General features: G+C 45.0%; 1 protein-coding gene across 1 annotated transcript in view; it reads left to right on the top strand.

Moving 5' to 3' along the window:
* fat3b (FAT atypical cadherin 3b) overlaps positions 1–27,431 on the top strand; it is a 231,967-nt gene that overhangs the window by 85,726 nt on the left and 118,810 nt on the right. The window contains exons 19-25 of the mRNA XM_029766750.1: positions 6,474–6,535; positions 12,680–12,994; positions 18,025–18,235; positions 18,843–18,914; positions 23,864–23,997; positions 24,265–24,540; positions 24,990–25,200. Coding sequence (XP_029622610.1) covers positions 6,474–6,535; positions 12,680–12,994; positions 18,025–18,235; positions 18,843–18,914; positions 23,864–23,997; positions 24,265–24,540; positions 24,990–25,200 — 1,281 coding nt within the window. The remainder of the gene's footprint in view (positions 1–6,473; positions 6,536–12,679; positions 12,995–18,024; positions 18,236–18,842; positions 18,915–23,863; positions 23,998–24,264; positions 24,541–24,989; positions 25,201–27,431) is intronic.

Raw genomic sequence — 27,431 nt, 5'->3', positions numbered from 1 at the left:
ATACTAGACAGTAGATTGAGTGTTGACATGGTGGTGACAGTAGATTGAGTGTTGACATGGTGGTGACAGTAGATTGAGTGTTGACATGGTGATACTAGACAGTAGATTGAGTGTTGACATGGTGGTGGTGACAGTAGATTGAGTGTTGACATGGTGGTGGTGACAGTAGATTGAGTGTTGACATGGTGGTGGTGACAGTAGATTGAGTGTTGACATGGTGGTGACAGTAGATTGAGTGTTGACATGGTGGTGATACTAGACAGTAGATTGAGTGTTGACATGGTGGTGACAGTAGATTGAGTGTTGACATGGTGGTGGTGACAGTAGATTGAGTGTTAACATGGTGGTGGTGACAGTAGATTGAGTGTTGACATGGTGGTGACAGTAGATTGAGTGTTGACATGGTGGTGGTGACAGTAGATTGAGTGTTAACATGGTGGTGGGTGACAGTAGATTGAGTGTTGACATGGTGGTGGTGACAGTAGATTGAGTGTTGACATGGTGGTGGTGACAGTAGATTGAGTGTTGACATGGTGGTGGTGACAGTAGATTGAGTGTTGACATGGTGGTGGTGGCAGTAGATTGAGTGTTGACATCGTGGTGGTGACAGTAGATTGAGTGTTGACATGGTGGTGGTGACAGTAGATTGAGTGTTGACATGGTGGTGACAGTAGATTGAGTGTTGACATGGTGGTGACAGTAGATTGAGTGTTGACATGGTGGTGATACTAGACAGTAGATTGAGTGTTGACATGGTGGTGATACTAGACAGTAGATTGAGTGTTGACATGGTGGTGGTGACAGTAGATTGAGTGTTGACATGGTGGTGATACTAGACAGTAGATTGAGTGTTGACATGGTGGTGACAGTAGATTGAGTGTTGACATGGTGGTGGTGACAGTAGATTGAGTGTTGACATGGTGGTGACAGTAGATTGAGTGTTGACATGGTGGTGATACTAGACAGTAGATTGAGTGTTGACATGGTGGTGGTGACAGTAGATTGAGTGTTAACATGGTGGTGGTGACAGTAGATTGAGTGTTGACATGGTGATACTAGACAGTAGATTGAGTGTTGACATGGTGGTGATACTAGACAGTAGATTGAGTGTTGACATGGTGGTGACAGTAGATTGAGTGTTGACATGGTGGTGGTGACAGTAGATTGAGTGTTGACATGGTGGTGGTGACAGTAGATTGAGTGTTGACATGGTGGTGACAGTAGATTGAGTGTTGACATGGTGGTGATACTAGACAGTAGATTGAGTGTTGACATGGTGGTGACAGTAGATTGAGTGTTGACATGGTGGTGACAGTAGATTGAGTGTTGACATGGTGATACTAGACAGTAGATTGAGTGTTGACATGGTGGTGGTGACAGTAGATTGAGTGTTGACATGGTGGTGGTGACAGTAGATTGAGTGTTGACATGGTGGTGGTGACAGTAGATTGAGTGTTGACATGGTGGTGGTGACAGTAGATTGAGTGTTGACATGGTGGTGGTGACAGTAGATTGAGTGTTGACATGGTGGTGATACTAGATAGTAGATTGAGTGTTGACATGGTGGTGACAGTAGATTGAGTGTTGACATGGTGGTGGTGACAGTAGATTGAGTGTTAACATGGTGGTGGTGACAGTAGATTGAGTGTTGACATGGTGGTGACAGTAGATTGAGTGTTGACATGGTGGTGGTGACAGTAGATTGAGTGTTAACATGGTGGTGGTGACAGTAGATTGAGTGTTGACATGGTGGTGGTGACAGTAGATTGAGTGTTGACATGGTGGTGGTGACAGTAGATTGAGTGTTGACATGGTGGTGGTGACAGTAGATTGAGTGTTGACATGGTGGTGGTGACAGTAGATTGAGTGTGACATGGTGGTGGTGACAGTAGGTGAGTGTTGACATGGTGGTGGTGACAGTAGATGAGTGTTGACATGGTGGTGACAGTAGATTGAGTGTTGACATGGTGGTGATAACTAGACAGTAGATTGAGTGTTGACATGGTGGTGACAGTAGATTGGTGTTGACATGGTGGTGGTGACAGTAGATTGAGTGTTGACATGGTGGTGATACTATGACAGTAGATTGAGTGTTGACATGGTGGTTGACAGTAGATTGAGTGTAACATGGTGGTGGTGACAGTAGATGAGTGTTGTAACATGGTGGTGGTGACAGTAGATTGAGTGTTGACATGGTGGTGGTGACAGTAGATTGAGTGTTGACATGGTGGTGGTGACAGTAGATTGAGTGTTGACATGGTGGTGGTGACAGTAGATTGAGTGTTGACATGGTGGTGATACTAGACAGTAGATTGAGTGTTAACATGGTGGTGGTGACAGTAGATTGAGTGTTGACATGGTGGTGACAGTAGATTGAGTGTTGACATGGTGGTGACAGTAGATTGAGTGTTGACATGGTGGTGATACTAGACAGTAGATTGAGTGTTGACATGGTGGTGATACTAGACAGTAGATTGAGTGTTGACATGATGGTGACAGTAGATTGAGTGTTGACATGGTGGTGGTGACAGTAGATTGAGTGTTGACATGGTGGTGGTGACAGTAGATTGAGTGTTGACATGGTGGTGATACTAGACAGTCGATTGAGTGTTGACTGGGACAGGATTGAGTGTTGACATGGTGGTGGTGACAGTAGATTGAGTGTTGACATGGTGGGATACTAGACAGTAGATGAGTGTTGACATGGTTGGTGACAGTAGATTGAGTGTTGACATGGTGGTGGTTGGACAGTAGATTGAGTGTTGGACATGGTGGTGATACTAGACAGTAGATTGAGTGTTGACATGGTGGTGGTGACAGTAGATTGAGTGTTGACATGGTGGTGGTTGACAGTAGATTGAGTGTTGACATGGTGGTGACAGTAGATGGAGTGTTGACCATGGTGGTGATACTAGACAGTAGATTGAGTGTTGACATGATGGTGCAGTAGATTGAGTGTTGACATGGTGGTGGTGACAGTAGATGAGTGTTGAATGGTGTGACAGTAGATTGAGTGTTGACATGGTGGTATACTAGACAGTAGATTGAGTTGACATGGTGGTGACAGTAGATTGAGTGTTGACATGGGGTGTACTAGACAGTAGATGAGTGTGACATGGTGGTGATACTAGACAGTAGATGAGTGTGACATGGTGTGGTGACAGTAGATGAGTGTTGACATGGTGGTGGTGACAGAGTAGATTGCGTGTGACATGGTGGTGATACTAGACAGTAGATTGAGTGTTGACATGGTGGTGACAGTAGATTGAGTGTTGACATGGTGGTGGTGACAGTAGATTGAGTGTTGACATGGTGGTGATACTAGACAGTAGATTGAGTGTGACATGGTGGTGGTGACCAGTAGATTGAGTGTTGACATGGTGGTGGTGGACAGTAGATGAGTGTTGACATGGTGGTGACAGTAGATTGAGTGTTGACATGGTGGTGATACTAGACAGTAGATGAGTGTTTGACATGATGGTTGGCCAGTAGATTGAGTGTTGACATGGTGGTGGTGACAGTAGATTGAGTGTTGACATGGTGGTGACAGTAGATTGAGTGTTGACATGGTGGTGATACTAGACAGTAGATTGAGTGTTGACATGGTGGTGACAGTAGATTGAGTGTTGACATGGTGGTGATACTAGACAGTAGATTGAGTGTTGACATGGTGGTGATACTAGACAGTAGATTAAGTGTTGACATGGTGGTGACAGTAGATTGAGTGTTGACATGGTGGTGACAGTAGATTGAGTGTTGACATGGTGGTGATACTCGACAGTAGATTGAGTGTTGACATGGTGGTGACAGTAGATTGAGTGTTGACATGGTGGTGATACTAGACAGTAGATTGAGTGTTGACATGGTGGTGACAGTAGATTGAGTGTTGACATGGTGGTGATACTAGACAGTAGATTGAGTGTTGACATGGTGGTGACAGTAGATTGAGTGTTGACATGGTGGTGATACTAGACAGTAGATTGAGTGTTAACATGGTGGTGGTGACAGTAGATTGAGTGTTGACATGGTGGTGATACTAGACAGTAGATTGAGTGTTGACATGGTGGTGTTGACAGTAGATTGAGTGTTGACATGGTGGTGACAGTAGATTGATTGTTGACATGGTGGTGATACTAGACAGTAGATTGAGTGTTGACATGGTGGTGACAGTAGATTGAGTGTTGACATGGTGGTGATACTAGACAGTAGATTGAGTGTTGACATGGTGGTGGTACTTTTAAATAGGCTTTTTGGACTGCCAAAATGTCCTTTGGTCTCTGGATTTTAGTTAGTTTACTTTTCTATTGTGTTCCTCTGCTACTCCCAAGTATAGTACATCATGTACAGTACACACACACACACACACACACACACACACACACACACACACACACACACACACACATACACACACACACACACACACACATACACACACACACACACACACACACACAAGAACATTGGAGAGCGTTGGGCCAGTAACCGAAGAGTTGCTGGATCGAATCCCCAAATTGACAAGGTAAAAATCTGTCGTTCTTCCCCTGAGCAACCCACTGTTCCCCGGGCGCCGATGACGTTGATGTCGATTAAGGCAGTCCCCCGCACCTCTCTGATTTAGAATGGGTTGGGTTAAAAGTGGAAGACACAGTTCAATTGAAAACATTCAGTTGTACAACTGACAAGGTACAGTGGCTTGCCTTACAACTTGGAATTAAAATTGATTTTTTGGGGGTTTGTATCATTTGATTTACACAACATGCCTACCACTTTGAAGATGAAAAATATGTTTTATTGTGAAACAAACAAGAAATAAGACAAAAAAAACTTGAGCGTGTATAACTATTCACCCCCTAAAGTCAATACTTTGTAGAGCCTCCTTTTGCAGCAATTACAGCTGCAAGTCTCTTGGGGTATGTCTCTATAAATTGGCACCTCTAGCCACTGGGATTGTTGTCCATTCTTCAAGGCAAAATTGCTTCAGCTCCTTCAAGTTGGATGGGTTCAGCTGGTGTACAGCAATCTTTAAGTCATACCACATATTCTCAATTGGATTGAGGTCTGGGCTTTGACTAGGTAATTCCAAGACATTTAAATGTTTCCCCTTAAACCACTCAAGTGTTGCTTTAGCAGTATGCTTAGGGTCATTGTCCTGCTGGAAGGTGAACCTCCGTCCCAGTCCCAAATCTCTGGAAAACTGAAACAGGTTTCCCTCAACAATTTCTGTGTATTTAGCGCCATCCATCATTCCTTCAATTCTGACCAGTTTCCCAGTCCCTGCCGATGAAAAACATACCCACAGCATGATGCTGCCACCACCATGCTTCACTGTGGGGATGGCGTTCTCGGGGTGAGGGGAAGTGTTGGGTTTGCACCAGACATAGTGTTTTCCTGGATGGCCAAAAAGCTAAAATTTGAAAAGCTAAAATCTAAAATCTAAAAGCCAAAATCTGCATAGAGTACCTTCTTCCATATGTTTGGGGAGTCTCCCACATGCCTATTTTTTTCTTTATTAAGCAATGGCTTTTTTCTGGCCATTCTTCCGTAAAGCCCAGCTCTGTGGAGTGTACAGCTTAAAGTGGTCTTATGGACAGATACTCCAATCTCCACTGTAGAGCTTTGCAACTCCTTCAGGGTTATCTTTGGTCTCTTTGTTGCCTCTCTGACTAATGGCCTCCTTGCCTGGTTTGTGAGTTTTGGTGGGCAGCCCTCTCTTGGCAGGTTTGTTGTAGTGCCATATTCTTTCCATTTTTTAATAATGTATTTAATGGTGCTCCGTGGGATGTTCAAAGTTTCTGATGTTTTTTTAAACCCAACCCTGATCTGTACTTCTCCACAACTTTGTCCCTGACCTGTTTGGAGAGCTCCTTGGTCTTCATGGTGCCGCTTGCTTGGTGGTGCCCCTTGCTTAGTGGTGTTGCCGACTCTGGGGCCTTTCAGAACAGGCGATTATATATACTGAGATCATGTGACACTTAGATTGCACACAGGTGGACTTTATTTAACTAATTCTGTGACTTCTGAAGGTAATTGGTTGCACCAGATCTTATTTAGGGGCTTCATAGCAAAGGGGGTGAAAATATATACACGCACCACTTTTCCATTTTTGTTTTTATTTTTTAAACAAGTTATTTTTTTCATTTCACTTCCCCAATTTGGACTATTTTGTGTTTGTCCATTACATGAAATCGATTTCAATTTCAGGTTGTAATGCAACGAAATAGGAAAAACGCCAAGGTGGGATGAATACTTTTACAAGGCACTGTACACCCACAGATCAGGCCAGATCAGGCATTCTCATTCCTAGAGGGGATATCAATCATTTACAGGCCCAGGGACATGTACTAGTTTAAATTACAGGTTATAATGCAACGAAATAGGAAAAAACGCTAAGGGGGATGAATACTTTTGTAAGGCACTATATCCCCCTTTCCATGTACTGTATGTTAACCGTTTTTTATTCTGTTCTTCAGGTCTGATAACAACAACATCCAGGAAACTGGACAGAGAGCAGCAAGCAGAGCACTTCCTAGAGGTACTCTAATGTGTGTGTGTGTGTGTGTGTTGTGTGTGTGTGTGTGTGTGTGTGTGTGTGTGTGTGTGTGTGTGTGTGTGTGTGTGTGTGTGTGTGTGTGTGTGTGTGTGTGTGTGTGTGTGTGTGTGTGTGTGTGTGTGTGTGTGGTGTGTGTGTGTGTGTGTTGTGGCAGACATGTTTCGGCCCTATGCACTGTGATACATTTTGTTTTATTAACTATAAACTATCAACTCCAGTCATTCATCATTACTTATCTCCTCTGGTCACGAGGAGAGGAGGGAGGGATGGAGGGAGGGAGGGATAGAAGAGGAGGGAAGAGAACGATGAAAGGATAAAAGAGGGGAAAAAGGTTGTTAGGGAGGGAGGGATAGAAGGGGAGAGGAGAGGGAGGGGTAGAAGAGGAGAGGAGATAGGGAGGGAGGGATAGAAGATGAGAGGAGAGAGGGAGGGATACAATAGGAGAGGAGATAGGGAGGGAGGGATAGAAGATGAGAGGAGAGAGGGATGGATGTAAGAGGAGGGGAGAGAGGGAGGGATAGAAGATGAGAGGAGAGAGGGAGGGAGGGAGGGAGGAAGAGGAAAGGAGAGAGGGAGGAAGAGAATATAGGAGAATAGGAGAATATAATGTATGAGAGGAGAGGAGAGGAGAGGGTGAGGAGAGGGGAGTAGAGGAGAGGAGAGGAGAGGAGAGGAGAGGATGAGGAGAGGAGAGGAGAGGAGAGGATGAGGAGAGGAGAGGGTGAGGAGAGGAGAGGAGAGGGTGAGGAGAGGAGAGGAGAGGAGAGGAGAGGAGAGGAGAGAAGAGGAGAGGAGAGGAGAGGAGAGGAGAGGGGTGGGGAGAGGAGAGGAGAGGGTGAGGAGAGGAGAGGAGAGGAGAGGGTGAGGAGAGGAGAGGCTGAGGAGAGGAGAGGAGAGGAGAGGGTGAGGAGAGGAGAGGAGAGGCTGAGGAGAGGAGAGGAGATAATGTGTGATAACAGTAGGATGAGATTTACAGCTGCTTCAGGTGTGCTTGTAGCAGATTCAGGGCACAGGTTGTTATGTGTTGCTGTGGTACATTACGATGAGATGATCAGCGAGCTGAACAGAAGCATACAGTAGAATCAACTGGCTCATACCGTACCTATCAAACAACGGAGTGAATCAATCAGCGTATACTGTACACATACAGTCACTCTTCTATTACCAATGGTAGTGAGGATAGGTCACATCTTTCACAAAAACAGCTACCAAGTTGAAGTTTGAACAGGTCAGAATAAACTAATTATATCTTCCCATCAAACGACTGAGGAAAAGCATCTCCAGAGTCCATCTGTAGAAATAGGCAGAGTTGAGACAGAGTCCATCTGTAGAAATAGGCAGAGTTGAGACAGAGTCTATCTGTGACACATGAAATGAAAAGGGTGTTGCTATTACTGGACTGTATTATTAGTAATCACCTCATTTGTGGACGTGTTGAGTGGACGTGTTGAGTGTTAACAGGTACTATCTGGCACACTATCTGGCACACTAACAGGTACTATCTGACACACCAACAGGTACTATCTGGCACACTAACATTTACTATCTGGCACACTAACATTTACTATCTGGCACACTAACAGGTACTATCTGGCACACTAACAGGTACTATCTGGCACACTAACAGGTACTATCTGGCACACTAACAGGTACTATCTGGCACACTAACAGGTACTATCTGGCACACTAACAGGTACTATCTGGCACACTAACAGGTACTATCTGGCACACTAACAGGTACTATCTGGCACACTATCTGACACACTAACAGGAACTATCTGGCACACTATCTGACACACTAACAGGTACTATCTGGCACACTAACAGGTACTATCTGGCACACTAACAGGTACTATCTGACACACTAACAGGTACTATCTGGCACACTAACAGGTACTATCTGGCACACTAACAGGTACTATCTGACACACTAACAGGTACTATCTGGCACACTAACAGGTACTATCTGGCACACTAACAGGTACTATCTGGCACACTAACAGGTACTATCTGACACACTAACAGGTACTATCTGGCACACTAACAGGTACTATCTGGCACACTAACAGGTACTATCTGGCACACTAACAGGTACTATCTGGCACACTAACAGGTACTATCTGGCACACTAACAGGTACTATCTGGCACACTAACAGGTACTATCTGGCACACTAACAGGTACTATCTGACACACTAACAGGTACTATCTGGCACACTAACAGGTACTATCTGGCACACTAACAGGTACTATCTGGCACACTATCTGGCACACTAACAGGTACTATGTTGCACACTAACAGGTACTATCTGGCACACTAACAGGTACTATCTGGCACACTATCTGGCACACTAACAGGTACTATGTTGCACACTAACAGGTACTATCTGGCACACTAACAGGTACTATCTGGCACACTAACAGGTACTATCTGGCACACTATCTGACACACTAACAGGTACTATCTGGCACACTGACAGATACTATCTGACACACTAACAGGTACTATCTGGCACACTAACAGGTACTATCTTGCACACTAACAGGTACTATCTTGCACACTAACAGGTACTATCTGGCACACTAACAGGTACTATCTGGCACACTAACAGGTACTATCTTGCACACTATCTGACACACTAACAGGTACTATCTGGCACACTATCTGGCACACTAACAGGTACTATCTGGCACACTGACAGATACTATCTGACACACTAACAGGTACTATCTGGCACACTAACAGGTACTATCTTGCACACTAACAGGTACTATCTTGCACACTAACAGGTACTATCTGGCACACTAACAGGTACTATCTGGCACACTAACAGGTACTATCTTGCACACTATCTGACACACTAACAGGTACTATCTGGCACACTATCTGGCACACTAACAGGTACTATCTGAGGTGGACCATTTCAGATTGTCAGTGATGTGTACGCCAAGGAACTTAAAACTTTCCATCTTCTCCACTGCGGTTTCTTTCGATGTGGATAGGGCCGTGCTCCCTCTGCTGTCTCCTGAAGTCCATCATTTTGTTGACGTTGAGGGAGAGGTTGTTGTCCTGGCACCTCTCCGACAGGGCCCTTACCTCCTCCCTGTAGGTTGTCTCGTCATTGTTGGTAATCAGGCCTACTACTGTTGTGCCATTTGCAAGGTTGATGACTGAGTTGGAGGCATGCGTGGCCACGCAGTCATGGGAGTACAGGAGGGGGCTGAGCATGCACCCTTGAGGGGCCCCTGTGTTGAGGATCAGTGAAGTGGTGGTGTTGTTTCCTACCTTCACCGTCTGGGGGGCGAGCCGTCAGGAAGTCCAGGACCCAGTTGCAAATGGCAGGGTTCAGACCCAGGACCCCGAGCTTAATGATGAGCTTGGAGGGGAATATGGTGTTGAAGGCTGAGCTACAGTCAATATACAGCGTTCTTACATAGGTATTCCTTTTGTCCAGATGAGATAGGGCAGTGTGCAGGGTGATGGCGATTGTATTGTCTGTGGATCTTTTGGGGCGGTAAGCAAATTGAAGTGGGTCTTGGGTCTTAATTTTGCTTTCATGGGTACAGAAACAATGGTGGACATCTTGAAGCAAGTGGGGACAGCAGACTGGGTTAGGGAGTGATTGAATATGTCCGTAAACACTGCAGCTAGCTGGTCTGCGCATGCTCTGAGGACACAGCTAGGGATACCGTCTGGGCTGGCATCTTGCGAGAGTTAGCACTTAAATGTCTTACTCACGTCGGCCACGGAGAACGAGAGCCCTCAGTCCTTCGGAGCGGGCCACATTGATGGCACTGTGTTATCTTCAAAGCTGGCGAAGAAGGTGTTTAGCTTGTCCGGGAGCAAGACGTTGGTGTGTCCGTGACGTGGCTGGTTTTCCCTCTGTAATACGTGATTGTCTGTAGACCCTGCCACATATTTCTCATGTCTGAGCTGTTGAATTGCGACTCCACTTTGTCTCTGTACTGATGTTTTGCCTGTTTGATTGCCTTATGAAGGGAATAACTACACTGTATTCGGCCATATTCCCAGTCACCTTGCCGTGGTTAAATGCGGTGGTTCGAGCGTTTTCAGTTTTGTGCGAATGCTGCCATCTATCCACAGTTTTTGGTTTGGGTAAGTTTTAATAGTCACAATGGGAACAACATCCCCTAAACACTTCCTGATGAACTCAGTCACCATGTCTGTGTAAACGTCAATGTTATTTTCCGAGGCTACCAGGAACATATCCCAGTCCGCGTGATCAAAACAATCTTGAAGCATGGATTCCGATTGGTCAGACCAGCGTTGAATAGACCTTAACACGGGAACTTCCTCTTTGAGTTTCTGCCTATAGGAAGGGTGGAGCAAAATGGAGTCGTGATCGGATTTGCCCGAAGGGAGGGTGGGGGAAGGTCTTGTAGGCATTTTGAAAGGGGGAGTAGAAGTGGTCGAGTGTTTCACCAGATCGAGTACTACAGAGTACTATAGTCAATGTGTTGATAGAACTTCGGTAGCGTTTTTCTCAAATTTGCTTTGTTAAAATCCCCAGCTACAATTATTTTATTTAACCTTTATTTAACTAGGCAATAAATGGGGACACAGGATATGGGGTTTCCAGCTCGCATAAAGTCCAGTGTAGTTCCTTGAGGGCCGTCGTGGAATCGGCTTGTGGTGGAATATACACGGCTGTGACTATAACCGAAGAGAATTCTCTTGGGAGGTAATACGATCAGTATTTGATCGTGAGTTATTCTAGGTCGGGTGAACAAAAGAACTTTGAGTTTCTGTATGTTATCACACCATGAGTAGTTAACGATGAAGCAGACACCAAAACCCTCCTTCTTCCCGGAGAGTTCTTTATTCCTGTCTGCGCGATGAACTGAGAACCCAGCTGGCTGTATGGACGGGGATAGTATATCCTGAGAGAGCCATGATTCCGTGAAATAGAGTATGTTACAGTCCCTGATGTCTCTCTGGAAGGAGATCCTCGCCCAGAGCTTGTCTACTTTATTGTCCAGATACTGAACATTAGCGAGTAATATACTCGGAAGCGGTGGATGGTGTGCACCCCTATTGAGTCGGACTAGAAGTTCACTCCGAATACTTCTTCTCCGCCTGCGGTGTCTCAGAGCAGCCTCTGGGATAAGTTAAATTTCCCTGGGGGGGTACAAGTAAAGGATCCAATTTGGGAAATTCCTGGTTGTAATGCTGGTGAAATCCAAAGGTCCTTGCTGGCCTGTATGTAATAACACAAAAAAAAACGTTCTGGGCTAATAATAATGTAAGAAATAACACAAAAACAAATAAATTTGCTTAGGAGTTAGAAGCAGAGCTGCGGTGTCTGTTAGTGCCATCTTTGAATTGTTTTTCTCACAAGGTTAGTTATACAAGACTGTGTGTGTCCCCTCTATGTTTAACAGTCTGGTAAGCAGGCCAGAGCAGAGCAGTATGTTTCTGATCAATGTGATTGATCAGTGATCGGCTCTCTACTGACCTACCGATCAATACCACAGAGATATCCATGTGAGGACAGACCCACGTGGCCCAACATGCCCTCTGTTCCAATACTCTGTCCTTTCTACTAACTGTGCACTTGTTAATTTGTCTTTATGGTTTTAGTCTTCCCTGTGGCTCAGTTGGTAGAGCATGGTGTTTGCAACGCCAGCATGGTTTGTGCAATGCCAGGGTTGTGGGTTCGATTCCCACGGGGGACCAGTACAAAAAAAATGCATGAAATGTATGCATTCACTACTGTAAGTCGCTCTGGATAAGAGCGTCTGCTAAAATGACTAAAATGTAAAAGGATTAGTTTCCTTTTTATTATTTTCCTAGTATACTACTTCCTGTAGTCCTAGCTGATTCCAATCAGATGTTTTAGTGACGAGGACACAGAGCTAACTCTCTCTGGGCTAGTTAATAGTTGGCCATGTGATCAATAGTTCTGGATGATGATGAATTATTGTCAATTCATGATTTAGATTATATATGTGTGTCCAGGTAATGGTGACTGACAGACTGAATCATATTGACAGATGTTTCTACTGTAGATTCTTATTGTATGTGTGTGTGTCTCTGTCGCCAGGTAACGGTTATGGACAGTCCGGTAATGTCCCGTCTCTCCACTGTGTGTGTCTCTGTCCCCAGGTAACGGTTATGGACAGTCCGGTAATGTCCCGTCTCTCCACTGTGTGGGTCATAGTCCACATCCAGGATGAAAACGACAACGTCCCCACATTCACCGAGTCCGTCTACTGGATCAGCTTACCGGAACGCGACCGGAACAAGCGCGGTGACCCCGTCTATCGGGTGTTTGCGTCCGACCTCGACCTGGACACCAACGGCAACATCACATATAGTATCGTCGGGGGTAACGATGATGAGAAGTTCAGCATTGACCCGCTGACCGCAATGGTGTCATCACACAAGATGGTCACGGCAGGAAGCTACGACATCATCACCGTAGGTGTCATTTCCCTTGTCTGTAGCATTCCTTTGTCAAAATCTACTTGCGGGCCAGAAAAAGGGCAGTTATTTGAAAATATATAGATCCATTATAATTTTTTATATACTTAACCAGGCAAGTCAGTTAAGAACAAATTCTTATTTACAATGACGCCTACCCCAGGTGATACTGGGCCAGTGGTGCACCGCCAAATGGAGCTCCCAATCACAGCCAGTTGTGACACAGCCTGGAATCGAACCAGGGTCTGTAGTGACGCCTCTAGCACTGAGATGCAGTGCCTTAGACCACTGCACCACTCAGGAGGCCGACACACCTACTCATTAAAGGTTTTTTTCATAGTTTTACTAATTTCTACATCAAGACATCAACACTATGAAATAACACATATGGAATCATGAGTGCGCAAAGCTGTCATCAAGGCAAATGGTGTCTACTTTGAAGAATCTCAAATATGAAATATATTTTGATTTGTTTAACACTGTTTTTGGTAAATACATGATTCCATATGTGTTATTTCATAGTAGAAAATAGTAAAAATAAAGAAAAACCCTGGAATGAGTAGGTGTGTCCAAACTTTTGACTGGTACTGTATATATATATATATATATATATATATATATATATATATATATATATATACACTGCTCAAAAAAATAAAGGGAACACTTAAACAACACAATGTAACTACAAGTCAATCACACTTCTGTGAAATCAAACTGTCCACTTAGGAAGCAACACTGATTGACAATAAATTTCACATGCTGTTGTGCAAATGGAATAGACAACAGGTGGAAATTATAGGCAATTAGCAAGACACCCCCAATAAAAGAGTGGTTCTGCAGGTGGTGACCACAGACCACTTCTCAGTTCCTATGCTTCCTGGCTGATGTTTTGGTCACTTTTGAATGCTGGCGGTGCTTTCACTCTAGTGGTAGCATGAGACGGAGTCTACAACCCACACAAGTGGCTCAGGTAGTACAGCTCATCCAGGATGGCACATCAATGCGAGCTGTGGCAAGAAGGTTTGCTGTGTCTGTCAGCGTAGTGTCCAGAGCATGGAGGCGCTACCAGGAGACAGGCCAGTACATCAGGAGACGTGGAGGAGGCCGTAGGAGGGCAACAACCCAGCAGCAGGACCGCTACCTCCGCCTTTGTGCAAGGAGGAGCAGGAGAAGCACTGCCAGGGCCCTGCAAAATGACCTCCAGCAGGCCACAAATGTGCATGTCTCTGCTCAAACGGTCAGAAACAGACTCCACGAGGGTGGTATGAGGGCCCGACATCCACAGGTGGAGGTTGTGCTTACAGCCCAACACCGTGCAGGACGTTTGGCATTTGCCAGAGAACACCAAGATTGGCAAATTCGCCACTGGCGCCCTGTGCTCTTCACAGATGAAAGCAGGTTCAGACTGAGCACGTGACAGACGTGACAGAGTCTGGAGACGCCGTGGAGAACGTTCTGCTGCCTGCAACATCCTCCAGCATGACCGGTTTGGTGGTGGGTCAGTCATGGTGTGGGGTGGCATTTCTTTGGGGGGCCGCACAGCCCTCCATGTGCTCGCCAGAGGTAGCCTGACTGCCATTGGGTACCGAGATGAGATCCTCAGACCCCTTGTGAGACCATATGCTGGTGCGGTTGGCCCTGGGTTCCTCCTAATGCAAGACAATGCTAGACCTCATGTGGCTGGAGTGTGTCAGCAGTTCCTGCAAGAGGAAGGCATTGATGCTATGGACTGGCCCGCCCGTTCCCCAGACCTGAATCCAATTGAGCACATCTGGGACATCATGTCTCTCTCCATCCACCAATGCCACGTTGCACCACAGACTGTCCAGGAGTTGGCGGATGCTTTAGTCCAGGTCTGGGAGGAGATCCCTCAGGAGACCATCCGCCACCTCATCAGGAGCATGCCCAGGCATTGTAGGGAGGTCATACAGGCACGTGGAGGCAACACACACTACTGAGCCTAATTTTGACTTGTTTTAAGGATATTACATCAAAGTTGGATCAGCCTGTAGTGTGGTTTTCCACTTTAATTTTGAGTGTGACTCCAAATCCAGACCTCCATGGGTTGATAAATTGGATTTCCATTGATTATTTTTGTGTGATTTTGTTGCCAGCACATTCAACAATGTAAAGAAAAAAGTATTTAATAAGATTATTTCTTTCATTCAGATCTAGGATGTGTTGTTTAAGCGTTCCCTTTATTTTTTTGAGCAGTATGTATATATGTCCGTTATAATTTATATAAATATATAGGTCCGGGATGCTGGCCTTACACGGAGAGTTCCTCTGTCCAGTGTCTTTGTTATTTTGCCCATCTTAATCTTTTCTTTTTATTGGCCAGTCTGAGATATGGCTTTTTCTTTCCAACTCTGCCTAGAAGGCCAGCATCCCCGGAGTCGCCTCTTCACTGTTGACGTTGAGACTAGTGTTTTGTGGGTACTATTTAATGAAGCTGCCAGTTGAGGACTTGTGAGGCATTTGTTTCTCAAACTAGACACTCTAATGTACTTGTCCTCTTGCTCAGTTGTGCACCGGGGCCTCCAACTCTTCTTTCTATATTGGTTAGAGCCAGTTTGTGCTGTTCTGTGAAGGGAGTAGTACACAGCGTTGTACGAGATCTTCAGTTTATTGGCAATTTTTCGCATGGAATAGCCTTCATTTCTCAAAACAAGAATAGACAGACGAGATTCAGAAGAAAGTTCTTTGTTTCTGGCCATTTTAAGCCTGTAATCGAACCCACAAATGCTGATGCTCCAGATACTCAACTAGTCTAAAGAAGGCCAGTTGTATTGCTTCCTTAATCAAGACAACAGTTTTCAGTTTTGCTAACATAATTGCAAAAGGGTTTTCTAATGATCAATAGGTCCATTATCATTTTTATAAATATATAGGTCCGTTATCATTTATATAAGTGTATAGGTCCGTTATCATTTATGTAAATATATAGGTCCGTTATCATGTATATAAATATATAGGTCCATTATCATGTATATAAATATATTGGTCCATTATCATTTATATAAATATATAGGTCCGTTATCATGTATATAAATATATAGGTCCATTATCATTTATATAAATATATAGGTCCATTATCATGTATATAAATATATAGGTCCATTATCATTTATATAAATATATAGGTCCATTATCATGTATATAAATATATAGGTCCATTATCATTTATATAAATATATTGGTCCATTATCATTTATATAAATATATAGGTCCGTTATCATGTATATAAATATATAGGTCCATTATCATTTATATAAATATATAGGTCCATTATCATGTATATCAATATATAGGTCCATTATCATTTATATAAATATATAGGTCCATTATCATGTATATAAATATATAGGTCCATTATCATTTATATAAATATATAGGTCCATTATCATTTATATAAATATATAGGTCCAATATCATTTATATAAATATATAGGTCCATTATCATTTATATAAATATATAGGTCCGTTATCATTTATATAAATATATAGGTCCATTATCATTTATATAAATATATAGGTCCATTATCATGTATATAAATATATAGGTCCATTATCATTTATATAAATATATAGGGACATTATCATTTCGGCATACTTTCTATCTAGTTTTAGATGTTCAAGAGTGGCCAGGTGTTTTCTTCTTTTTTAAACTTCCCTAAAGTTAAACTTCCCACCCTGATATAAGATGAATGCACTGAGTCGCTCTGGATCAACATAGGGATGGCTCAGCTCTACCTAGCCTTCCAATAGGCTCAGCTCTACCTAGCCTTCCAATAGGCTCAGCTCTACCTAGCCTTCCAATAGGCTCAGCTCTACCTTCCAATAGGCTCAGCTCTACCTAGCCTTCCAATAGGCTCAGCTCTACCTTCCAATAGGCTCAGCTCTACCTAGCCTTCCAATAGGCTCAGCTCTACCTAGCCTTCCAATAGGCTCAGCTCTACCTAGCCTTCCAATAGGCTCAGCTCTACCTAGCCTTCCAATAGGCCCAGCTCTACCTTCCAATAGGCTCAGCTCTACCTAGCCTTCCAATAGGCTCCACTCTACCTTCCAATAGGCTCAGCTCTACCTAGCCTTCCAACAGACTCAGCTCTACCTAGCCTTCCAATAGGATCAGCTCTACCTAGCCTTCCAATAGGCTCAGCTCTACCTAGCCTTCCAATAGGATCAGCTCTACCTAGCCTTCCAATAGGCTCAGCTCTACCTAGCCTTCCAATAGGCTCAGCTCTACCTAGCCTTCCAATAGGCTCAGCTCTACCTAGCCTTCCAATAGGCTCAGCTCTACCTAGCCTTCTAATAGGCTCAGCTCTACCTAGCCTTCCAATAGGATCAGCTCTACCTAGCCTTCCAATAGGCTCAGCTCTACCTAGCCTTCCAATAGGCTCAGCTCTACCTAGCCTTCCAATAGGTTCAGCTCTACCTAGCCTTCCAATAGGCTCAGCTCTACCTAGCCTTCCAAAAGGCTCAGCTCTACCTAGCCTTCCAATAGGATCAGCTCTACCTAGCCTTCCAATAGGCTCAGCTCTACCTTCCAATAGGCTCAGCTCTACCTAGCCTTCCAATAGGCTCAGCTCTACCTAGCCTTCCAATAGGCTCAGCTCTACCTAGCCTTCCAAAAGGCTCAGCTCTACCTAGCCTTCCAATAGGATCAGCTCTACCTAGCCTTCCAATAGGCTCAGCTCTACCTAGCCTTCCAATAGGCTCAGCTCTACCTAGCCTTCCAATAGGCTCAGCTCTACCTAGCCTTCCAATAGGCCCAGCTCTACCTTCCAATAGGCTCAGCTCTACCTAGCCTTCCAATAGGCTCAGCTCTACCTTCCAATAGGCTCAGCTCTACCTACCTTCCAATATCTTCTGCCATGTTGCTGACACCTGTCTGGTTACATCAGATCAGCAATGACTGAAGGATTGGAGGGTCTGTCTGTCTGTCTGTCTCTGTCTGTCTCTCTCTCTCTCTCTCTCTGTCTCTCTCTCTCTCTCTGTTTATCTCTCTCTCTCTCTTTCTCCAGATAAAGGCTCTAGATGGTGGAAGCCCTCCTCTATGGTCTACAGTAAAGCTCCATATAGTGTGGGTTCGTAAACCTGTTCCCTCTCTGCTGCCGCTGGTGTTCTCCCAGCGCTACTACAACTTCTCCATCCCTGAGGCCACAGCTGTAGGTCAGCCTGTTGGACTGGTGTCTGTACGACAGACGGACACACCGCTCTGGTTTGACATCATAGGTGAGGAGAGGTGTGGAGTAGGGGGGTGGAGTAGGGGTGTGGAGTGGGGGTGTGGAGTGGGGGTGTGGAGTGGGGGTGTGGAATGGTGGTGGAGGGGTGTGGAGTTGGGGTGTGGAGTGGGGGTGTGGAGTTGGTGGTGTGGAGTGAGAGTGTGGAGTAGGGGTGTGGAGTAGGGGTGTGGAGTGGGGGTGTGGAGTAGGGGTGTGGAGTAGGGGTGTGGAGTGGGGGTGTGGAGTGGGGGTGTGGAGTGGGGGTGTGGAGTAGGGGTGTGGAGTGGGGGTGTGGAGTAGGGGTGTGGAGTGGGGGTGTGGAGTGGGGTGTGGAGTAGGGGTGTGGAGTTGGGGTGTGGAGTGGGGGTGTGGAGTGGGGTGTGGAGTGGGGTGTGGAGTAGGGGTGTGGAGTAAGGGTGGTGGTGGTAGTGGTGGTGGTGGTGATGGTGGTAGTGGTGGGGGTGGTGATGGTGATGGTGTGAGTCTGTGTTTGTGGTATGCATGATGGTCTAAATGTCAAATGACTTTCTCCCCCCCTCCCCTTACGTCTCCCCCTCGCCTCTCTCCATCTCCCCTTCCTTCCTCCCCCTTCCCCCCTCCTCTCCCCCTTTCAACAGGAGGGAGAGCAGCCAGGGAGGTATTCTATATACCTAAATACATCTGTGGGAGAAACTGCTCATCTGAAGCAGGTACAGTATGACAACAAACTACATATTTACTTTTTACTTCCTGGTTGTGGTCAGCTGACATGGGTATAGCAACAGAGCCACTAGGTCCCAATCCCAAATTTGACGCCAAAGATAATATCTTTTTGACTTCCATCCCTCAGTTTTAGACCAAAACAAAAGATAACCGCTTTGTTGTTTTTCTAAAAACACAGACTGCGGCTTTAACGTCCACTATCTCTATCTTTCAGTATTCAAACTGGCTATGAACAGAAATACTGAGAGTCTATTGGCTGTCTGGTGACCATCATAATACTGAGACTCTATTGGCTGTCTGGTGACCATCATAATACTGAGACTCTATTGGCTGTCTGGTGACCATCATAATACTGAGACTCTATTGGCTGTCTGGTGACCATCATAATACTGAGACTCTATTGGCTGTCTGGTGACCATCGTAATACTGAGACTCTATTGGCTGTCTGGTGACCATCATAATACTGAGACTCTATTGGCTGTCTGGTGACCATCATAATACTGAGACTCTATTGGCTGTCTGGTGACCATCATAATACTGACACTCTATTGGCTGTCTGGTGACCATCATAATACTGAGACTCTATTGGCTGTCTGGTGACCATCATAATACTGAGACTCTATTGGCTGTCTGGTGACCATCATAATACTGAGACTCTATTGGCTGTCTGGTGACCATCATAATACTGAGACTCTATTGGCTGTCTGGTGACCATCATAATACTGACACTCTATTGGCTGTCTGGTGACCATCATAATACTGAGACTCTATTGGCTGTCTGGTGACCATCATAATACTGAGTCTCTATTGGCTGTCTGGTGACCATCATAATACTGAGACTCTATTGGCTGTCTGGTGACCATCATAATACTGAGACTCTATTGGCTGTCTGGTGACCATCATAATACTGAGACTCTATTGGCTGTCTGGTGACCATCATAATACTGAGACTCTATTGGCTGTCTGGTGACCATCATAATACTGAGACTCTATTGGCTGTCTGGTGACCATCATAATACTGAGACTCTATTGGCTGTCTGGTGACCATCATAATACTGAGACTCTATTGGCTGTCTGGTGACCATCATAATACTGAGACTCTATTGGCTGTCTGGTGACCATCATAATACCATAATCTGGTGTTAGTCTGTGAGCACTGAGAAAGAGGGGTGAGAGAGGATTTCCTGTCTGTTTGAATACTGAAGGTGTATTTTCACCAGACAGCCAATAGAGTCTCAGTATTATGATGGTCACCAGTCAGCCAATAGAGTCTCAGTATTATGATGGTCACCAGACAGCCAATAGAGTCTCAGTATTATGATGGTCACCAGACAGCCAATAGAGTCTCAGTATTATGATGGTCACCAGACAGCCAATAGAGTCTCAGTATTATGATGGTCACCAGACAGCCAATAGAGTCTCAGTATTACGATGGTCACCAGACAGCCAATAGAGTCTCAGTATTATGATGGTCACCAGACAGCCAATAGAGTCTCAGTATTATGATGGTCACCAGACAGCCAATAGAGTCTCAGTATTATGATGGTCACCAGACAGCCAATGGAGTCTCAGTATTATGATGGTCACCAGACAGCCAATAGAGTCTCAGTATTATGATGGTCACCAGACAGCCAATAGAGTCTCAGTATTATGATGGTCACCAGACAGCCAATAGAGTCTCAGTATTATGATGGTCACCAGACAGCCAATAGAGTCTCAGTATTATGATGGTCACCAGACAGCCAATAGAGTCTCAGTATTATGATGGTCACCAGACAGCCAATAGAGTCTCAGTATTACGATGGTCACCAGACAGCCAATAAAGTCTCAGTATTATGATGGTCACCAGACAGCCAATAGAGTCTAAATATTATGATGGTCACCAGTCAGCCAATAGAGTCTCAGTATTATGATGGTCACCAGTCAGCCAATAGAGTCTCAGTATTATGATGGTCACCAGACAGCCAATAAAGTCTCAGTATTATGATGGTCACCAGACAGCCAATAGAGTCTAAGTATTATGATGGTCACCAGTCAGCCAATAGAGTCTCAGTATTATGATGGTCACCAGACAGCCAATAGAATCTCAGTATTATGATGGTCACCAGACAGCCAAAAGACTCTCAGTATTTCAGTGTTCAGATGGTCACAGTCAGGGATTCATATCCTCTCTCTCTCTCTGGAGGTAAAACTGACACAGTCAGGGATTCATATCCTCTCTCTCTCTGGAGGTAAAACTAACACAGTCAGGGATTCATATCCTCTCTCTCTGGAGGTAAAACTGACACAGTCAGGGATTCATATCCTCTCTCTCTCTGGAGGTTAAACTAACACAGTCAGGGATTCATATCCTCTCTCTCTCTCTGGAGGTAAAACTGACACAGTCAGGTATTCATATCCTCTCTCTCTCTGGAGGTAAAACTGACACAGTCAGGGATTCATATCCTCTCTCTCTCTGGAGGTAAAACTAACACAGTCAGGGATTCATATCATCTCTCTCTGGAGGTAAAACTAACACAGTCAGGGATTCATATCCTCTCTCTCTGGAGGTAAAACTAACACAGTCAGGGATTCATATCCTCTCTCTCTCTGGTGGTAAAACTAACACAGTCAGGGATTCATATCCTCTCTCTCTCTCTGGAGGTAAAACTAACACAGTCAGGGATTCATATCCTCTCTCTCTGGAGGTAAAACTAACACAGTCAGGGATTCATATCCTCTCTCTGGAGGTAAAACTAACACAGTCAGGGATTCATATCCTCTCTCTGGAGGTAAAACTAACACAGTCAGGGATTCATATCCTCTCTCTCTCTGGAGGTAAAACTAACACAGTCAGGGATTCATATCCTCTCTCTCTCTCTGGAGGTAAAATTGACACAGTCAGGGATTCATATCCTCTCTCTGGAGGTAAAACTAACACAGTCAGGGATTCATATCCTCTCTCTCTGGAGGTAAAACTTACACAGTCAGGGATTCATATCCTCTCTCTGGAGGTAAAACTAACACAGTCAGGGATTCATATCCTCTCTCTCTCTGGAGGTAAAACTGACACAGTCAGGGATTCATATCCTCTCTCTCTCTGGAGGTAAAACTGACACAGACAGGGATTCATATCCTCTCTCTGGAGGTAAAACTAACACAGTCAGGGATTCATATCCTCTCTCTGGAGGTAAAACTAACACAGTCAGGGATTCATATCCTCTCTCTCTGGAGGTAAAACTAACACAGTCAGGGATTCATATCCTCTCTCTCTCTGGAGGTAAAACTAACACAGTCAGGGATTCATATCCTCTCTCTCTCTCTGGAGGTAAAACTTAGACAGTCAGGGATTCATATCCTCTCTCTCTCTGGAGGTAAAACTTACACAGTCAGGTATTCATATCCTCTCTCTCTCTGGAGGTAAATCTGACACAGTCAGGGATTCATATCCTCTCTCTGGAGGTTAAACTAACACAGTCAGGGATTCATATCCTCTCTCTCTCTCTGGAGGTAAAACTGACACAGTCAGGGATTCATATCCTCTCTCTCTCTGGAGGTAAAACTGACACAGTCAGGGATTCATATCCTCTCTGGAGGTAAAACTAACACAGTCAGGGATTCATATCCTCTCTCTCTCTGGAGGTAAAACTAACACAGTCAGGGATTCATATCCTCTCTCTCTGGAGGTAAAACTAACACAGTCAGGGATTCATATCCTCTCTCTCTCTCTGGAGGTAAAACTGACACAGTCAGGGATTCATATCCTCTCTCTCTCTGGAGGTAAAACTGACACAGTCAGGGATTCATATCCTCTCTGGAGGTAAAACTAACACAGTCAGGGATTCATATCCTCTCTCTCTGGAGGTAAAACTGACACAGTCAGGGATTCATATCCTCTCTCTCTGGAGGTAAAACTGACACAGTCAGGGATTCATATCCTCTCTCTCTCTGGAGGTAAAACTAACACAGTCAGGGATTCATATCATCTCTCTGGAGGTAAAACTAACACAGTCAGGGATTCATATCATCTCTCTGGAGGTAAAACTAACACAGTCAGGTATTCATATCCTCTCTCTCTCTGGAGGTAAAACTGACACAGTCAGGGATTCATATCCTCTCTCTCTCTGGAGGTAAAACTGACACAGTCAGGGATTCATATCCTCTCTGGAGGTAAAACTAACACAGTCAGGGATTCATATCCTCTCTCTCTGGAGGTAAAACTGACACAGTCAGTGATTCATATCCTCTCTCTCTGGAGGTAAAACTGACACAGTCAGGGATTCATATCCTCTCTCTCTCTGGAGGTAAAACTAACACAGTCAGGGATTCATATCATCTCTCTGGAGGTAAAACTAACACAGTCAGGGATTCATATCATCTCTCTGGAGGTAAAACTAACACAGTCAGGTATTCATATCCTCTCTCTCTCTGGAGGTAAAACTGACACAGTCAGGGATTCATATCCTCTCTCTGGAGGTAAAACTGACACAGTCAGGGATTCATATCCTCTCTCTGTAATTAATAGAAGTGATGTACTTACTGCGTTGACTTCTAATGAGACAGTATGTGTGTTTTAAGTTTTAAATTCCATTCCTCTGCCCTCTCTACGCTTGGTCTCAGCTACCTGTACAAAACAATGACTCTGTAATATGTTACAGCACCTGCCTGTCCGTTTGAATCTCTTCAGCCTGTCTGTTTGAAACTCTGCATCCTGGATGTGTTTGAAACTCTGCAGCCTGGATGTGTTTGAAACTCTGCATCCTGGATGTGTTTGTTTGTGGATTATAATTGTTGTTGACTTTAAGAGAAACAGAAAACCAAGAGCCATGAGACAAAACTAATTTATGAACCAAATACCTCAACAAAAACTAACTAGAAAACTAACTTGCGTGTGTGTGTGTGTGTGCCTTGCGTGCGTGCGTGTGTGTGTGTGCGTGTGTGTGTGTGTGTGTTTCAGAGGTGAGCTACGACAGTGGCTTTGACTTCCAGCAGGGTACGGTGGTGATAGCCAGGTTGCTGGACGCTGAGGACCAGTCGCTCTACAACCTGACGGTCATGGTCACTGACGGTACCAACACAGCTAACACACAGGTACTGTCTCTCTCTCTCTCTCTCTGTCTCTCTCTCTCTCTCTGTCTCTCTCTCTCTCTCTCTCTCTCTCTCTCTCTCTCTCTCTCTCTCTCTCTCTCTCTCTCTCTCTCTCTCTGTCTCTCTCTCCTCTCTCTCTCTCAGTCTCTCTCTCTCTGTCTCTCTCTGTCTCTCTCCTCTGTCTCTCTCTCTCTCTCTGTCTCTCTCTCTGTCTGTCTTCTCTTAGCCCTGTCTAACCTCTCTCTCTCTCTCTTTCCTCTTCTCGTCCAGGTCTTCATCCGTGTTCTTGACAGTAATGACAACCCTCCCGTCTTCTCTCAACCTACATATGACATTAGCGTGTCAGAAGATATGCCTGCCGACACAGAGCTGTTGCGTGTGCGAGCGTTAGACGGTGACGAGCGTGCGCGTCTCAGCTACTCCATCCACAGCAGTGTGGACCCAGCCAGTATGAGACTGTTCAGGATTAACCCGGGGACTGGAGTGGTCTACAGTGCTGACCGACTGGACTATGAGGCCAGGACGCAACACATACTGACCATCATGGTAATGATTTGTGTCAGTTTCTCCTTCATCCTTCTTCTCTCCCTGTTGTTGTTGTTGAAATCCTTTCTACTTTTTATTTGCTTCTCTCTCTATTTCTCCTTTCTCTTTTTGTCTCTTCCTCCCTCCTTCCTTACCCCCTCCCCCCCTCCCTCCCTCCCTCCCTCCCTCCCTCCCTCCCTCCCTCCCTCCCTCCCTCCCTCCCTACCCCTCTCTGTTGCTTCCTTCCTTCCTCCCTCCTTCCCTACCCCTCTCCCTCCCTCCCTCCCTGCTTCCCTCCCTCCTTCCCTACCACTCTCTGTTCCTCCCTCCCTCCCTCCTTCCCTCCCTCCCTCCCTCCCTCCCTCCCTCCCTCCCTCCCTCCCTCCCTCCCTCCCTCCCTCTCCCTCCCTCCCTCCCTCCCTCCCTCCCTCCCTCCCTCCTTCCCTCCCTCCCTCCCTCCCTCCCTCCAGGTGAAGGATCAAGAGTTTCCGTTTAACCGTGATCTATGTCGTATCCTGGTGGCTGTTGAGGACATTAATGATAACGTGCCGTACTTCAGCAGTACTGTGTATGACGCAGTAGCCTATGAGTCATCTCCTCCTGGATCACCTGTCCTCCAGGTATCGGCTCTAGACAGAGACAACGGGCCAAACGGACTGCTGCAGTACTCTATAGAAGCAGGTGAGATGGATGGACGGATGGAGGGGAAGGAATGAGGGACCCCAACTCCAATAGATAACAGTGTGTTTGGTATAGATTCTGCTACAGGACTGATCTCTGTTCTATATCTCTGTTTCTCTCTATGGTCTGACCAATCACATCAGATCTTTTGACATCAGATCTTTTGATATCAGATATTTTTAAGAGCTAATTTGATTAGTCTGATTACAAATGGGCTGCTTGTGTAAATGCAGTCTATACATCTCTCTCTCTCTATCTCTTTCTCTCACTCTCTCTCTCTCTCTTTCTCTCTTTCTCTCTCATTATTTGTGTATCTGTGTAATCTGAGGGAAATATGTGTCTCTAATATGGTGATACATTTGGCAGGAGGTTAGGAAGTGCAGCTCAGTTTCTACCTCATTTTGTGGGCAGTGTGCACATAGCCTGTCTTCTCTTGAGAGCCAGGTCTGCCTACGACGGCCTTTCTCAATAGCAAGGCTATGCTCACTGAGTCTGTACATAGTCCAAGCTTTCCTTAAGTTTGGGTCAGTCACAGTGGTCAGGTATTCTGCCACTGTGTACTCTCTGTTTAGAGCCAAATAGCGTTCTAATTGGTTTGTCGAATTGTATGTTCCTTTTGATGGCATAGAAGGCCCTTCTTGCCTCGTCTCTCAGCTCGTTCACATCTTTGTGGAAGTTATCTGTGGCGCTGATGTTTAGGCCGAGGTATGTATAGTTTTTTGTGTGCTCTAAGGTAACGGTGTCTTGATGGAATAACTATTTGTGGTCCTGGCGACTAGACCTTTTTTTGGAACACCATTATTTTGGTCTTACTGAGATTTACTGTCAGGGCCCAGGTCTGACAGAATCTGTGCAGAAGATCTAGGTGCTGCTGTAGGCCCTCCTTGGTTGGGGACAGAAGCACCAGATCATCAGCACAGTAGAAATTAGACTTCAGATTCTAGTAGGGTGAGGCCGGGTGCTGCAGACTGTTCTAGTGCCCTCGCCAATTCGTTATTATATATGATAAAGAGGGTGGGGCTTAAACTGCATCCCTGTCTCACCCCACAGCCCTGTGGGAAGAAATGTGGGTTTTTTGCCAATTTTTACCGCACACTTGTTGTACATGGATTATATAATGTTGTATGTTTTTCCCCCCAACACCACTTTCCATCAATTTGTGTAGCAGACCCTCATGCCATATTGAGTCAAAAGCTTTTTTGAAATCAACAAAGCATGAGAAGACTTTGCCTTTGTTTTGGTTGGTTTGTTTGTCAATTAGGGTGTGCAGGTGGAATACGTGGTCTGTCGAACTGGAATTTGGTCATTTGCTCGGTACATTGTTTTCCACTGAGGAAATGTACGAGTCTGCTGTTGATGATAATGCAGAGGACTTTCCCAAGGTTGCTGTTGATGTCAACAGCGAAGAGGCGACTCCGGGATGCTGGCCTTCTAGGCAGAGTTGCAAAGAAAAAGCCATATCACAGACAAGCCAATAAAAATAAAAGATTAAGATGGGTAAAAGAACGCAGACACTGGACAGAGGAACTCTGCCTAGAAGGCCAGCATCCCGGAGTCGCCTCTTCACTGTTGACATTGAGACTGGTGTTTTGCGGGTAGTATTTAATGAAGCTGCCAGTTGTGGACTTGTGAGGCGTCTGTTTCTCAAACTAGACACTCTAATGTACTTGTCTACTTGGTCAGTTGTGCACCGGGGCCTCCCAGTCCTCTTTCTATTCTGGTTAGAGCCAGTTTGTGCTGTTCTGTGAAGGGAGTAGTCACAGCGTTGTACGAGATCTTCAGTTTCCTGGCAATTTCTCGCATGGAATAGCCTTAATTTCTCAGAACAAGAATAGACTGACGAGTTTAAGAAGAAAGTTCTTTGTTTCTAGCCATTTTGAACCTGTAATCGAACCCACAAATTCTGATGCTCCAGATACTCAACTAGTCTAAAGAAGGCCAGTTGTATTGCTTCTTTAATCAGATCAACAGTTTTCAGCTGTGCTAACATAATTGCAAAAGGGTTTTCTAATAATCAATTAGCCTTTTAAAATGATAAACTTGGATTAGCTAACACAACATGCCATTGGAACACAGGAGTGATGGTTGCTGATAATGGGCCTCTGTATACCTATGTAGATATTCCATTAAAAATCAGCCATTTCCAGCCACAATAGTCATTTACAACATTAACAATGTCTACACTGTATTTCTGATCAATTTGATGTTTTTTTTATGTACAAAAAATGTGC

Source organism: Salmo trutta, chromosome 12 (assembly GCF_901001165.1).
Source record: "Salmo trutta chromosome 12, fSalTru1.1, whole genome shotgun sequence".
Taxonomy (NCBI): domain Eukaryota; kingdom Metazoa; phylum Chordata; class Actinopteri; order Salmoniformes; family Salmonidae; genus Salmo; species Salmo trutta.
Note: the sequence above shows the minus strand (reverse complement) of the source record. Positions and strands in the feature narration are given on the sequence as shown.